The sequence below is a fragment of the Diuraphis noxia genome, unplaced genomic scaffold, assembly GCF_037042655.1.
Source record: "Diuraphis noxia isolate RWA-SAM2 unplaced genomic scaffold, SU_Dnox_SAM2 contig0002, whole genome shotgun sequence".
Taxonomy (NCBI): Eukaryota; Metazoa; Arthropoda; class Insecta; order Hemiptera; family Aphididae; genus Diuraphis; species Diuraphis noxia.
The window spans coordinates 5,533,795-5,551,028 of NW_028301712.1; the positions used below are offsets into that span (position 1 = coordinate 5,533,795).

Here is a 17,234-nt window from a genome sequence, read left to right on the forward strand (position 1 = left end):
GTACACATGTATTTTTCAATAAAAATAATAAATATAGACTGAACTGTTAAACAACGAACTACAAATTCTACACTGTCAACTGATAATTATTAAAATCGTAATATTTATTATTTAAAAAAAAATATTGAGACACAATTTATACTTAAATAAATCAAAAGAAAATATAGAATAATTATATATTTTTTAATAATTAATATATAATACTACAAATATTATTTAAAATCTAAACATTATTTTGCCACAGTAAATTTCCATTTGTTAAAAATAATTTGCATATTCTTCTCTTATTTCCTGAGCGTTGATTGGGGGTCTCCGAGAAATGAGTCTAATATTATGTAGTGACGATAAAGGTGTATCATCCTGTCTCCAACTTCCTTGTATAACTTGGCCTTCTAATTCGTTATTATCAATTAATGATCCTGATGGAGTGTATATATTTCAGGATGATTTACTTTTCCTTAAGAAGTTGTGTAAGTACACGATTGTCATTACCACCAATTCCGCTTTTTCAGGTTCTAATAATAATGGCTTTCTCAAAACACGAAAAACTGCGGATGATATTCCAAAAGCATTCCCAACTGTTCTGCGAGCCCGCTTTATCTGTAATTAAATACTCTTTCTTTAGATCCAATATTGTGTACGACTGAGTATTGTTTCATTATATTATTTGTCAACGCAAAAGCTTCGTCGGCTAAAATAACATAAGGAACCTCCTTATTTTTTCCGGGCAAAGGCTTTGGTGGTGGTAAATTCATATTTCCCGATTCTATTTTTTTTTATGTAATATACTATTTTTGAAAACACCTCCATCAGATATTCTGCCTTGGCTCCGACATCAACAAAAATAAAATTATAATCCGCGTCAACCAATGCAAATAAAACAATGCTAAAGAAAGACTTGTAGTTGTAATATTCGCTCCCACTTTAAATGGGAGACTGTATAACAACATGTTTTCCATCCATCGATCCAAGACAGTTAGGGTAATTCCAGAGCTGTTCAAATCGTTCGGAAATAACTGTCCACTCGGCTGGTGAAGAAGGCATCTAAAAAAACAATTTTTGTTTAAAAAAATAAAAGCCAATGCGTGAGTGTTTTTGAATCCCAAAACCCAAAAAATATTAACTACATTTTTAAACAAACCATTATTTTACAGCTAATTTTAACCAATTAAAGTCAAATGATGACCAACTAAATACTTCGGTTGTAATATCTGAAGAAAACGATCAAAATTTAGTACATACGCCATCAACTTCGTCACCAGGTACAAATCAATCACACGCACATTCAAATTTTGATCAGAATTTTATTCGCCCAGTTCAACACCAAAAAGGTAAAAAAAAAAGAGTTGCAGAGTCAGATCCTAGAATTGAAGAAGCTTTTTCAATTTAAAAAAAATCTGCATCAAACACGAATTCACAACATGATGAATGCACTACATATGGTTTATATGTTGGGAATTAAATAAGAAATTATACACCAAAAACCAGAGCATTAATCCAACATTACATAAATAATTTACTATTTGACGCTGATATGGGTAAATATGATTTCGTTGATCCTACTTCTCAATGGACCAATTCTATGTTACCTACGGTTAATTTACAAACACATTCTAGTCCAACCAATCTATCAATTTCACAACATCCACTATCATCAGCATCTTCACTAATAGACCCATCAGATGGGTGTAGTAATGAAGGTGATATGAGTAGTATGAGCAACTACTACACGACTTTTTCAGATACAAATTGATGTATAATATATTAATGTTTAATGGTAGATATATTTGGTATTTTTTTTAATAACAATCTTTTATGATTTTTTTTAAGTTGAAGTTTTTATTTTATTCTTATTTTCTATAGGTAGTTCTATCAGAATTGTTAAAAGATATGTGTTTACTTTTTTTTAATGGTCTATTATTATTATTATTATGATTATTATTCAAGTTGCAATTTTTATTTGATTTTTATTGATATTTTATAAACTACTTTTTTTTAAAAATACAAAGTTATAGCTCAATTATATTTATAAATTACTATAAATTGTATTACCTTTACATATGTTTTCAGCACCTCGATAAGAGCCACACAAACTTCTGGGATTATTTTTGATATAATCTGTTTGGATATTTTAAATAGGTACTGTAAGCTTATATATGAATCACCCGTGGCAAGAAATCTCAAAGATGCCGCTAGTCTTATTTTCTCAGTTACTGCAGGTCTTGTATTTGTGTCTTGCTTTACTACTTTTGGACCAATGAGGTTTATTAAAAGTTCAAAATCTTCAGAAGACATACGAGTGAAATTTTGAAAATGCAAAATATTTATTATTCAGCAAGTTTAATCCTCTATCTGTATTGTTCTTGTACATCTTTGAAATACACCAGCGGCGATCACGTCGAGTCTTTTTTTTTTTTTAATCAATTCATGAATTACTATAAAAGCTGCAGCACACACTTGAAGCTGGTCACTCATTATTTACTACAACTTTAAACTAGGCATTGTTAAATTAAATCAATTAAAGACACTTAAATTTAATTTTTAATGTGATTAAAAGTATTAAGTATGTACTTAACTCGGTATAAATTTAAAAAAATTATCGGCTACTGAAAAACAACTGATAGGAAAGCTGGAATAGGAGCGAATCACAGTGTTCCAGAAATTTGATGTAGGTGGACAAAATTAGAATTTTCATAATCATTAATTAAATGAATACAAAAATGAATTTAATTTGTTGATAGTCAATGACTGATTATATAATATAGGTTTTTAAATTGATACGCTATCGCATACAGTTATAATAGTGCAGAACTGATTGTACTAATAGTCTGAAATTAGATTTTCAATTACCAGCTAAATTGTTTGAGCGTATAGTTTTTATACCGTTAGTGTCGTTCGTTGAATGAAGTTAGTCCGTTCATTTTTCTTCAACATAATGGATACACTATTGGAAATTATGTATATATTTATTTTTATTAAGTTTTGCATGAAAAATTTAAGTAATATATATAGAAATATTTGAAAATGTAAGATACATTTTTTTTTTTTTAAATTATTAAGGATACTAAAAAAATAGTAGTGGATAGTAGAGGTTTGAATTTGGTGTTTTCTATTAGCTTAACTTGTCCTCTAAACGATATTATATTATTTGGTTGCGGCAAGTTGCTGCACAATACATAGTACCTATTATATTAAAATAAAATATTATATTTTTAAAATTCGTCAAAAATTATATTTCACCATAAAACCAAATGACAAAAAAAAAAATAACTTTAATTCGAACATAATAATATATTTATTGTATTATTAGAATAAATAATATACTAACTACTAAGCAGTTTATTTTTTTAATTCTAACAAAAAAAAATGTTTAAATAAAAAAAATAATATTACATATCGTCGGAGTTCGAAAATTTGGTTTAAGGACTTAATGATTGCACAAGGTAAAAACTGAATTTTAAAATGATCTAAGTATCCGAAAAGTAAAACAATTTTATAAATAAACAATTTTGTCCTGCTAAAAACCTTTTCTGGAACACAGTGCGAATGGGTAAATATTGTTCGACGCATAGTATGCGTCGCATATTTTGTACACACGAACAAAGTTCATACGAATGCTCACGCATGCTCACATGCTCGCGATGTGCGACCGCGACGCACAAAAATGCTCTCGTGTGTACATACCTATTATAGGTTAGGTTAAAATTATTTCAATAACTAAAAATTATTATATTTTATGTAATATTATGTCATTATCAATACTTATATCTATCATTATAAATATAAATTTATTTACGGTCATTAATTCAAGTAATTACATCTATAGACAATTATAATTATTAAGCAATAATACCGTAAAATTGACTTACGGCGTTTTTATTTAGTAAATAGTGGTATTTACGGCTTATGACTCTAAGTAATAACAACAAAATAACTTTTATTCTTGTAACATATGGATAAAAGTTTTATTTTATTATTTCATTGCATTCTTCGTCAAAAAAAACTATAAAGGTGAATATGTATTATACTAAATTAATTGGGATAACAAATAATAAAGTTATAATAAAATAAAAAAGACAAACATTCATTTTTCTCAAAACTAAGAAATTGAGTTTTACAGCACTTTTGCTTAGCATGGCAGTATAGACATCATATATATTATTCATATTTATCAAGATTTTCAAGGAAGAAATTGGAATGCATAGATACCAGATACGTATCGATCTAATTATGAGTGTTCAAGAAGCACGGACTACAACAGTAGTAGTCTGTGTTAAGAAGTTCCACGTTCAATATACAAGCGATACGTACTGACCTGTACCGGGCTTAGACTTCGATACGAGTTAGGCGCGTAAAACGTAACTATTTTCAGTCGATACGTATCGAATACTATTTTTCTCGAAAATCTTGTTCTTGAGATTTTTGTATGTCTTTATCACAGATATCTTAAACCGTGGTCTTAATGCTTTTTTTATCATCAAACGGTTTTTTTTTGTTATTCAAAAACAAATAACTAAACATATTATATAGATATAGGTACCAGACGTTTTGATGAACAGCCACCACGGACTAAGAGAAAAGAGTGCATGTCGGTCGACCGGGTCGGTGATCGTCTCTCGGGTTGGTCAATCTTAGTCCGTGATGGCCACCTACATCCCCGTCCTATAATAGATCCCCATGATCTAAATGACACATTGGGATCTACTTGACAGGGAATTTAAATAACCATAGGGAACTAGTTGACACTATCGTAGATGGGGATCTAAATTACCCATTTTTCGTTTAGATCTCCCTTGATCAACTTACTAGATACCCCCTTTGTGGCGTCAATATATACAGTAAAACCTCTCTATAACGGACCCTCTATTCAATGGAATCCTCCTTATCACGGAAAATGTCAATAGTCCCAGTGCAATTTATATGCATTTTCTACCTTTCTATGACAGAAACTCTTTATACCGGAAAAATGTTTGGTGTTATGCGATTCTGTTATAGAGAGGTATCACTGTACTCATAAAGACATAAAGTCATAGCTTATAAGGGTAAGACGGGTAAGTCATAACTCATGAATCAAGACTATAAAGCTGGCTACACACGGAGCGGTTTATTGTGTGCAATTGAAAGTGTTTAAAAAATGTTCACTTTTTTATTTTGTAGTATATTTATGAATTGCCTTTTTATACATTTTAAATGCTTTTTTTATTGATTATATTGCCTTCAAATCCGAACCCTAGTTATAACATTACAATTTTATTCGACCAAGGCATATCAATATGTAAGAAAAAGTTGTAATAATTTGCTTCGTCATTCAAGAAACATTAGTAGATGGTATAAAGTTGTGAATGGCGACCCCGGTTTTACTGAAGAAGCGTTTAAATGCATAGAAGACAAAGCAAAAAATGAGACCGTTATATGCAACATTGTACTTGATGATGAAATGTCTATTAGAGAACAAACTGACTGGGACGGAATAAAAATGCATGGGTTTGTTGATATGGGTACAAATGTTGAAACGGAAGATGATAACGCAGTTCATGCAAAAAACGCATTTGTTTTTATGGCCGTAGGTATAAATGGCCATTGGAAAATGCCAATTAGCTATTTTCTTGTTGCTGGGCTAAATGGATCAGAACGAAGTAATTTGTTAGAGCAGTGCTTAAATCTGATGTCTGAGACTGGTGCAAAAGTGCACTCTCTTACTTTTGATGGAGCATATACAAATGCAACAATGTGCTCAAAATTAGGAGCTTCATTTAACATAAACAATGATTCAAGTTTTTGAATACAAAACCCATTTAACAATGAGCCAATATTTATATTTTATGATGCATGTCATATGCTGAAATTAGTGTGAAAAACATTAGCGGATATGAAATAAATGTATAGCCAACGGTTATAACCGTGGTATAGCCAGAATGGACATGAAATAAGTTGAGACCACATAAAAGCATAACACTTCAAAGAGAAAGAAGAAGGTTTAAGAGCTGCAACCAAATTAACCAATAAACACATATATTATTATAACGAAAAAATGAACGTCAAATTAGCGGCACAAGTATTAAGTAATAGTGTGGGAAGCGTTTTAAAATGTTGCAAATCATTAGGTGATCCAAATTTTAAAAATGTTGACCCTACAGCTGAATTCTGTTTCATGATTAACAATGCGTTTGACACTTTGAACTGCAGAACTATGTATTCCAAAAATCCTTTTTGCTTAGCACTGAACCCAAATGTTTATGATAAATATGCTGATTTTATTGTTAAGTTTATGGAATATATTATATTAGGATTAAAATTGGCCAATGGTAAACGAGTAGTAGATTCAGGTAGAAAAACTGGCTTCATTGGTCTTATTAGTACATTATCTAATTTGTTAAAGTTATTTACATATCTTAGAAATATATATTCCTTGTCTTATATGAGTTATATGTTGTCTTACATACTGTCTCAGGATCACATTGAGACATTTTTTAGTTCAATCAGCCAGAGAGATGGATTCAACAACAATCCTTCCTGTAAACAGTATAATTTAGCATATAAGAAATTATTAGATTTACGGAGCTAAACGTGATTTTCTGAACGTAAAATTTGGTATGCTATGCACTTGTAAGACGGAGAGAACACATGCAGGTATAACATCATCATAAACATTTATTTTATTTAGTACATTCGACAGAGGAAAAAAAAATAGATTTGTGAATCAGATTTATGACGTCTTGCTTCGGATTAAAACAAATACATTTGAACATCAACTGTGAAAATCAAAGAGTATGCAGGAAACAAGTTATGATGGTTATTAATATGTGTAATTTTTTCATTTTATCTAAATACAAAAATATTTACCACCTTAAAAAATGTTGACCTCACCCTGGTCCACCTTGTGCAAGTTCTGGCGCGTACGTCCAGTAACTATACGTCTTCATCTCAACTTGATTAAATTTTAATTGAGGATTTTTTTAAAATTATTTGTTCGTCGTAAAACCATATACGCTTAAAATGACGAGAATTACCCGGGAAAGTAACAGTATATGAGATTTGATATTATTTAGATGTCATTATTATTGAGTGAGATGTTGGAGTGAAAGTATCCGAAACTATGAAGTTATAATTTTAAAGATATTTTTTTAGATTTGATGAGGGTAGCTCAAGTTAGAGGCATTCATCTCGATAAATGCCCAAGTATTAACTGAGTTGAGATTTGAAATTATTTTATTATTCAATAATATTGGAGGACTGATCAAAAGATGATGATTTAATTTTTATTCTACTTTGGATGAACCACATTTGTAGTTCATTTAAATTAATTAAGAAGTTATTGATATCTTGGTCAGAAGAACTTACATGTTTACAGAATCTTATTTCATCTGCAAGTGGTTAAATTAGTGAGTTTGGAATGATGTACGTAGACAGTATAAAGATTATGCAGTGTTAAAGCAAGAATGCTACTTTGATTAAACCTGCATTATTCCATAGGATGGAGTAGATAGTTTGTTTTCAAATCTCACTTGAAAAGAATAGAGTGAAAAAGAGTTAAGTGCTAAGTATAATCATATAGGGGAGGGAGCAGGGAGCAATCTAATTTTGTAGAAAGACCTTTGAGTCAAATGTGATTAAACGCCTGAGATACATCATGGAGCTGGATAAATGGTTTTTTTTTTTATTTATAGTAAAGACAATATTAACTAGAACTCATAGTGCATTTGGTGAAGATACTTTCTAAAGTAAAACCGGATATTTGGAGTTATCTTTTAACTGTAATAATGTGGAGGATTCTTTTTAAAATAACCAAACAAAGATTATCCAAGTATAATTAAGTCAATATAAGTTCTAAAAGTTCATACATTTGTAGCTATCATTAGTCAAGTCATTCTCAAGCATTGACTAAATGTTCATCTAAGCGGGTAACATATTGATCAGGACCTTCATGGCCCTTGCAGCTTATCATTTTAAAATTCCACATTACTCTTTTAGAAATCAAAAATCATCCTTGGTTTTAACATATCTAATTACACAAACAACATCATGTGGGTACCATCATATATAGGATAACTCTGTACTCATAACAGATGAAGGATACCAATGCATACCAGGGAAGGCGAGAAACAGCGAATGGTGTCAGTTTCAATAGAAAAGTGCATGCATTACTAGCCTACACTAATGACATAGTGATACTACAAGAGGAGGACAAAAAACCACCATGAAGTAGCTGATAACCAGAGCGATGAGTATGGGACTAATGATAAATGAAGGGAATACTAAATATATGGTAATTAAGAGAGGTAAACAACTACAACAAAACAGAAATTTGGAAATCAAAAATTATTGTTTCAAAAAAGTAGAAAGCTTTAAATATCTTGGAGTGGATATAAATAGTTGTAACAATAACTATGACAAAATAAACCAGTGTAAAAGCTGGAAATAGGAATAATTTTGCGTTACAGAAAACCTTCAGGTCCAGGGTATTATCAAAAAAGTCAAAAATGAGATTATATAAGGTTTTAGTTAGACCAGTAATTCTATATGTGGGAAAAATGTGGCACACGTCAAAAGAGGACGAAAGAAAACTGGTAGTTTTAGAACGGGAATTCCTACGACGTATTTTTTGGTCCTAAAAAGTGACCAAACAGGTGAATATGAAATAAGACCCAATAAAGAAATTAAAGACTTGATGGGAGAATAGTACATTATACAAACACTTAACGGCAGGAAAATGAGCTAGCTTGGTCACGTATGGAGATCAAATGGCATAATGAAGGATGTGCTTAACTGGAAACCGGAAAGCAAGAGACCATTGGGCAGGCCAAAGAAAAGGTGGATAGACGAGCCCAATAAGAATTTCAGGATACTTGGGGTTGAGAACCCGGAAGAATTGGTAAATAATAGAGAGGAATGGAGTAGGCTGTGTGAAGCAGAAGCAGTGAGCCAGTGATGGACCTTAATGGCCTATAAAAAAAAAGCTGAAGAAGAAGAAGAACAATAGCTTTTTAGTATACCAAATGATGCTACAAATTAAAATTATTTTAATAATGGTTTAATTAAACTGAAAAAAATCTTAAATTGACAGTAAATACAATGTAATACAGTATGTATAAGCATAAATATATGACTACCAAAAAATACATCACTCTGACATCATTCTGAAATGAGGTGGTCTATCAACAACAACAGCACCATAAACTTGGGTACTAATATATGGTAAAATTTCCTTTGACCAAGTATTAGTTTTTGGATTGTAAATTTCTAAAGAGTCCAAAATAGTAGAGTTTTGTATTCCACCAATAACATACAGTAGACCATCCAATGCGAATACGCCTAGATTTAAAAAACAATTCAAACTTAGTACATTTTTTAAAATAGGTTTTTTTAAAACCATTACCAGGATCATATCGGCCAGAATGCATATCAGGAATAGGTGTCCAAATTCCAGAACTTGGTCTATAAACCTCAACACTATTAAGAACTGCTATCCCATTCTTACCACCAATAGCATACATAACACCATCTAAGACTCCAATACCAAGACCATGACGATTTACTGACATTTCTGCAGCGGGGATCCATCTGTTCTCACCAGGAATGTAACATTCGACAGATCTCAATCCTGCCCCATTAAAACCTCCTACCTAAAAAAATTAAATCGAATAAATTTCATGATTAACTTAAAATAAGAATTTTATTTACAGCATATAAGAGGTTATTGAGTACTCCAACACCAAAATTACTTCTTGAACAAGACATGCTAGATACCATTTTCCATTTTTGAACACTGGCATCAAAAACTTCTACAGTATTTAAATAATTAGCACCGTTAAAACCGCCAATCTAGTAATTTTATTAAATTAATAAATTTTTATAACATATTATTATTATACATATATATATTATATATATGAATATGATAATGGAACTTACAGCATATACACTATCATCTATAATACCAACTCCTAAATGTTTTCGACTAACTAACATGTCAACCATCTGTACCCAACAGGGTGATGGTGACAATAAATCAAGCATTTCAACCGATTGAGAACTGGTGTTAGTAACATCACCCATGGCTAATACAAATTTATCTTTTATTACACCTATATTAGCCATATTGCGGTGTTTAGTCATTTCTGGTGCAATCTGCTATTCTTTAGTAAATGGGTCAAACCAGTTAGTAAAACTTTTTAGCATTGTTGAAGAATAACTCAATACCAAAACAACCTGAAATATATAAATTAATAGAATAATAGTTATGACAAATAAATTAAAATGAGAATCATACTTTCTGTAAACCATACTGCCTAGGCGTACTTCTTATAATTTGTGGAATGGTGAAAGGGTTTAAAAACTTAAGTATATAAAACTGCAACGCTTCAGATACATATTCTTTACCTACAAATATTTTAAAATAACAAATATCTCATAATAAATTATTAAGAAATATTAAGAAAAAACATACATGTAGGATGATCAAGAAGTGGCTCAACAACTACTTTTTCTAAAACATACTGTTTTGAAGCTAATGCCAACCGTACATGTTTCATCAGACTGGGCAAAAAAACTTTTCTACAGTTCAATTTATGTTTTACCCAATTAATAACACATTCAAACACCTGGATAAATAAATACAATTTAAGAGGACGCTACACCCGCATGTGTTGTCTCCGTCTTACAAGTGCGTAACATTGCAAAAACTGTTTCGCGCGGGAAAGAACCGAGAAGGCTACAGTTATAACTAAAAAAACAAAATTTTCACCACATAATAAGGAGAACATTTACTGTGCAACGTTGTTTTCAATTTTTCGATATCACAAATAGAAAAAAAGTTCTTATTGTTTCAAAATTCATTATTTTTGCGTTTTTCAAAATCGAATAACTTTTTTTTCAGTTCTAATATCAAAAAAATAAAAACAACGTTGCACAGTCGAAATTCCCTTTTATCTGTTGTGAGAATTTTGTTTCTTAGTTATGACTGTAGCCTTCTCGGTTCTTTCCCGCGCGAAACAGTTTTTGCAATGTTACTTACTTGTAAGACGAAGACAACACATGCAGGTGTAGCGTCCTCTTAATAATTATAAACATAATGAAGCAAACAGCTTTCACATAGGGAATTACGGCAAGCCTGGCCCAATGACATCATGTATTTTTAAGAAAAACAATTATTATAATATGTTTAATGCTCCTTTTAGTAACCGATCTGTTGTATAATATGTGTCAGGTATACTTTGACAGGCATGGCAAAAAAATATACAGGTTTATAATCGAGATTAATACTGAATTTATATACATTAATTATTATTTATTTATATTAATTATAATTATATATTATAATTATAATGCATTTAAACTGACAACACAACATGGTGGGCGTCTTCAAACAACTGACGCTATTTGTAATTTTTATTAACTTGAAAACACTAGAATTTGTAGGAATCAATTATTAATGAGTAATTCATATCTTCTCAACTAAAGATAATATGTCAATGATTAATCAACTTAAATAATGGCCAAAAGTTCTTATTTAGCTGGTACCTGTTCATTTAAATCGAAAGGTTGTTAGTCAAGTTGGTTTTATTTTACTCATTATAGCCGATATCGTGTTATAACCATACTCATTGTAAACGTATATTTTACCATAAAAAAACCATATGGGCTAGTGCCGGGACCTAGCATTTTGCACTTTTTAAGCAATACCTCATTTTAACAGGTGCTTGTTGTAGTGATTTCTACTACTCTATTTTTTTTGGCAACATGTGATTCAAATAAACTTTTTCAAACTGTTACTACAAAGAGTACATTATATATGTAGACCTAAGCAAATTTAATTTTATCTATACTATTGAAATTTTAGTTTGCTTACTTTTTCTTCAAACGGAACAAAAAGGTCATCATAGGAAATTAGCTCAATTACTTCTTCAAAAGATAATGATAGAAACTCATCAAATTGAACAACTTCTCTGGAAATAATGACAAAAATGTAAACAATTTTTTGACAGAACCAAAAAGTTAAGTTTTATAAATCATACACAAACTGTTTTTTAATAAATGCTTTGGAAATATTCAACAATCCCATACAGTTGTGTACGTCAGCAAATTTTTTGATACCAAAACAATTTGAGGGATCCAACTGTGTTTTTAAAAAATCAGCACATACATCTCTCACATAGTCTAACTGTAAGAGATTTGCAGCTGGTAACAAATCCTTGAGCAATCAAAAATACAATTAAATATGTTTGATAGAAATACAAAATAAATAATTTATTTATACCTGTACATTTATTTCAGTGACAATAATTTCACCAGTATAAATATAATCTATCAACAGTTGTAAAATGGTAGAATCTAACTTTCTTATATTAATATGATCTTTATTGCTCTCTTCAAAACTAGAAAACATGGCATTGAAATAAGGACTAGCTGATGCCAAAATATTTTTATGTACAAATACTATTACACCATCATCTGTTTGTAACTTAATATCACAAAAAATCTCATATCTAAAATTAAAAATGTATAACTTCAGGTTATTTTTCTAGAGAAAAACCCGAAAACCCCACTCATAACATACTTGCGTAAAGATTGAAGGACTTCAAATATTCCATCTTTATGAGTTTTATCTTTATATTTAGTTAGTTCACATTTTAGGACTTGCTTTTTTATATCAACAATTTCCTCCACAGACATAATACCTTTTGACAAACAGTTGATAATTTATGAATGTATATTGTGTGAATACTAAATTTAATTTGACTCAGATGGAATAAGGACTAATACATTAATGTCAACTGATATTCAGGGTTGGGATTTTATAGCGCTTAAAATTGCATAAATAAGTGCTATATTATCTTTAATATCGCTAAAAATATGCAAAAAAGTAAATTAATTAATAATTTTTTAATCACTTACAATTGACTACAACAAATTCAACGTTCGTTCATTGGTAATCGGTGATTAATAATCACAGTAGGAATCGACAAAAAAGACCAACAAAATCAGCAGCTTACATAAATTAGAACCAAGTACCTAATACGAAATTATCATAATATTATATTACACTACACCTATATATTATCACTGTAATTGTACGGTGTTTCATCAGCCTAATCGGTGTATTTACTTAATACTCTATACTTTTACAATTTATTTAATAATTCAATTGACAAAAATCTAAAAACATGTTTACTAAAATATAACTTCATAAAATATGACTGTTTTTGATTCAAAACAAGTAAAAATCCAAAAAAGTTCAAAAAGTCCAAAAAAGCACTAAAAACTAAAAGATGGTAAATATGCAAAAAATAGCAAAATAACATTTTTAATTTGAGTTCTCTATATCAGGAAACACATTATAAGCTTAATCCACTATTTTTTAAACGTCTCATAAGAAATATGCAAATGTTATAAAATCCCAACCCTGCTAATAATTAATATCAAATAGTTATTATAATCTAATAGATAATTTAAATTAATTAAATTAATTAATTAATTAAATAATAATACATATAACATATCATGTGATTTGCTTTTAAAAAAACGAGTTTATCATCTATGACTAATAAATAAGGAGCGTATGTTTGCTCATTTATCATATATATATACATTTTTTTGAATTTAAAGTTATACAAAGTAAGATAGAAATTTGTTTCACTTCTTAAAGAATTCAAATTAATAATTTAATATTGCTTATTTGTTTGATTTTTACATGCATAATATTTTTATAACCATTGTGTTTCAAGTGAATATTTATGTTTTTCGTAACATTTATTACATCAAATATTCTTTATACGTAGTTAGTTTCTAACATAAATGCATATTAATTCAAATTAATCAACATTTCTCAAAATTCAATTAAAAAAATTATTTACTGTTTATATTTTTTTATAAATAAAATATACCTAAAATTAATTAATTTTTAATGAATACATTCAAAGCATAATTTTATACTTTAAAGTACATAAGTGTTCGATTTTTTAGAGCATACATACCTAAACCAACATCTATTCTCTACTAATAATAAAATATCCTTCAAAATCAAATAAATTAAATATGTACCAACAATGTTTGCATAACGTATATATGTACTTATGGAATATTCAGAAATATTTTCAGAATCAGAGGTGTGTTGAAATAAATTTTGGAACAGGGTGAGTAAAATTATTTCTTGCTACACCTGAAAAATATATCTTGGGCGCCACTGCTCATCATTAATCATTATTATTATTTTTATTCATTCATAGAATTCTAATTAAATAGGGTAATATTCAATATTATATTAGGTTTTTGTAATTTAGTAAAGTTATGGATCATTAGATAAATAAATAATTGAATTATTTTGTTCGGATTTTGTCATTGATTAAAGTATTAAGACTATTAGACTTAATAATTATTAGAAAAATGATCATTTAAAATTGTGGCAAGACCTGAGTTAAATTACTGTTATTTGTTAGGTTTTTTATTTTTAAAGATGATGCAATTATTAATTTTATATAAAAAAAAATGGCACCGGTCCAATGTGCGACCTACGGCCAATATGTGTTTTTTCCTATATGAAACGGGGAATATATTTATAAATATATTTATTGGGAGGGATGATGTCGTACCTTCATGATAGATGATCTATTTTGGGAAATATTTTAGGAAATAACTACACTTTGCGAGGCATTTTATATCATACTAATATAATATCAAATAAATAATAATATTATATTAGTACGTTGCTGGCTTAATAAAATGTAATAATAAAAAGATATTTCTGAGTTCTGGCCTTCTTTGTAAATTTATATTATTATTTTTTTAAATTTATAATTGTAATACAGTTTTTAATTTTAAATGGCCTCCTTTGTAAATCTATAATAATAATACATTTTTTTATTGTATTATAATATATTTTATTTATGGCGGGGCGATAACAAACAAGTACCAAAACTTTTATACTGGGTTGATTAACTCAAGGAATAGAAATCATCAGACAGAGTAAATTTGAAATAGATATGCACTGAAGATTGGTTAAGACAAATAACTTTTGGAATGTTTTTATACCATTACAGTTACAAAATTATTTAGAGTTGGTGGTAAAAATGATTATAAATTGCATAAATATTGAAATATTGTAAAAAAAACAATGTAATGATACAAGTAATGTTTCATATTAAATTTAGATGATAGATGAATTCACTCTATCATATTGAGAATTAACATAGGATACCAAACAGTGCTATTCGGATATGCGGACTACCGATGGCACATTGTCTACAATAATACTTCCGGGCAGAAAGATGTCGGTAAATCGTAAATCCGAGCGGCACTCACCAAAATACTAAATATAAAGTTGCTGTGTGTATGTGATTCAAAGAGAAAAATTAAATGGTGCGCTACTGCACTGACATCTTCTTAAAACTGATTTATTCAACATCAACATTATACATAAGTATCTTAAATTGGAAGAGCGAATAACTAATAAGTGATGAAATATGAATGTACCTATTGGAATTAAGGATTTATACAGTAGATTGCTGGAGGCAGCTAAACGCCTAAACTTAAAATAAATAATAAATTGTAATACTTACTACTTAGAGACAATGTCACAGTTAAGGCGTGGACGGTGGAACGTGGTACTGGACACTGAAGTACTAGAAACCGAATGGTACCGTGCCGGGCTACCTGTATGAATATTTTGAAATATAGGTACTGTCGGTACTAACAATAATGAGAAATGAGCATTGACCAGTAAATATTTTGACTATAACAAAACAAAATAAGACAGTTAACGATGAAGAACGTAGCATTAACCTTAAATAGTTAAATGCATGACTAAATAAACAGGCATGTAGAGATGCGCAAATAATATCGATATTGTCGACATGTTGATATTGTGGCCAAAAATATCGATATTTTTTTGTCGATATTTGTGATTCAATATAAATGTAATAGCTTAATGAAAATAATTAAATCAATATTTTCATTTTGTTACATACATAATGTATAATTTTTTTTGATCAAATAACAAAAATATCGTCTATATTATGATATATCTGAGGTTAGGTGTCACCATATCAATGTCAAATCTAACAAAATATTTGTTATCCAATCTTAGATTGGAAGAGCGAATAACTAATAAGTGATGAAATATGAATGTAACTATTGGAATTAAGGATTTATATAGTAGATTGCTGGAGGCAACTAAACGCCTAAACTTAAAATAAATAATAAATTGTAATATTTACTACTTGGAGACAATGTCACAGTTAAGGAGTGGACGGTGGAACGTGGTACTGGTCAGTGGTCACTGGACACTGAATGACTGAAGTACTAGAAACCGAATGCGTATGGTACAACTGTCGTACCGTGCCGGGCTACCTGTATGAATATTTTGAAATATAGCCAATATAGGTACCATGATATAACTAACATGCCGTACGCCGGTATGACAGCTGCACTGCAGCAGGCTGCAACTTTAACAAAAATGAGATACTACTGTGGTGAGACCGCGGCCTTATAACCACTCGCTCACCGCACGACGCGCGCCTTTTTATATCTTCTTTTTGTATTCGTTATTTATTCTTTTTTTATGTTTCTGTATACGACTTCTTTGTAATTTTATTTATGTTCTTTTCTAAAGCGACCTCGACCCACCTCGCGCGACAACGAAGCGGCCGACGCGCCGACGCTGTCGCAGACCGCAGTGTCGCCCTTCGCCTACGACGCCCGAACGAGCAACGTCTCGACCGACCGAGCTCGCAACGAGCAGCTCCGGCTGGACGCCTTTACGACTCGAACGACCACACGCGACGCGCGAACGATCGCGAGCTTGTACACTCGCAACGTCTCGATCTCGCCATTATTGTGTAACGAACTACAACCAATAAAATACTCGACGCAACGCGTCATTACGATATATTGTGTTTACATTTATTTACCTCGAACTTGACGTGTCCTCGTACGACGACGTATCGACCCTCCTGGTTATACGGAGTCAGAACGACCTACGAATATACGAGAGTATGGGTGACGTAGTGGTGGTCGAACCTGTTTCCCGACAGCACCGACGACAATCGACACTGTCTACCACTACGTCACCCATACTCTCGTATATTCGTAGGTCGTTCTGACTCCGTATAACCAGGAGGGTCGATTAGAGTTGGCGGTATTTTCGGTATACCGGTGAGTCACCGGTATTTCGATCTACCGGTATTTTAAATACCGGCTTCTTACACTTACCGGTATACCGGTCTTTCGGTATTTACCGT

General features: G+C 30.5%; 4 protein-coding genes across 4 annotated transcripts in view; all 4 read right to left on the reverse strand.

The window, feature by feature from the left end:
• The window catches only part of LOC107167786 (kelch-like protein 2), a 31,682-nt gene extending 14,809 nt beyond the window's left edge, over positions 1-16,873 (reverse strand). The window contains exons 1-2 of the mRNA XM_089219091.1: positions 16,212-16,873; positions 15,555-15,727 (exon numbers count right to left, since the gene is read on the reverse strand). The gene's annotated coding sequence lies outside the window, so the exon portion shown is untranslated. The remainder of the gene's footprint in view (positions 1-15,554; positions 15,728-16,211) is intronic.
• On the reverse strand, positions 163-9,182 carry LOC149057969 (uncharacterized). The gene is made up of 3 exons (XM_089219092.1): positions 9,111-9,182; positions 2,053-6,513; positions 163-1,044 (listed from the first exon to the last, which is right to left on the reverse strand). Exons 2-3 carry the CDS (start codon positions 2,293-2,295, stop codon positions 925-927), a joined length of 363 nt encoding a protein of 120 aa, XP_089075218.1. The 5' UTR covers positions 2,296-6,513; positions 9,111-9,182; the 3' UTR covers positions 163-924.
• LOC149057970 (uncharacterized) lies at positions 9,016-10,146 on the reverse strand. Its single transcript, XM_015517391.2, has 4 exons — positions 9,913-10,146; positions 9,682-9,822; positions 9,377-9,623; positions 9,016-9,312 (listed from the first exon to the last, which is right to left on the reverse strand). The coding sequence occupies exons 1-4, from the start codon at positions 10,114-10,116 to the stop codon at positions 9,122-9,124; spliced, it is 783 nt and encodes a 260-aa protein (XP_015372877.2). The 5' UTR covers positions 10,117-10,146; the 3' UTR covers positions 9,016-9,121.
• On the reverse strand, positions 10,132-12,672 carry LOC107168098 (ring canal kelch homolog). The gene is made up of 7 exons (XM_015517436.2): positions 12,557-12,672; positions 12,257-12,485; positions 12,021-12,190; positions 11,849-11,945; positions 10,448-10,601; positions 10,271-10,380; positions 10,132-10,209 (listed from the first exon to the last, which is right to left on the reverse strand). Exons 1-7 carry the CDS (start codon positions 12,670-12,672, stop codon positions 10,132-10,134), a joined length of 954 nt encoding a protein of 317 aa, XP_015372922.2.
• Positions 16,874-17,234: the final 361 nt, after the last annotated feature.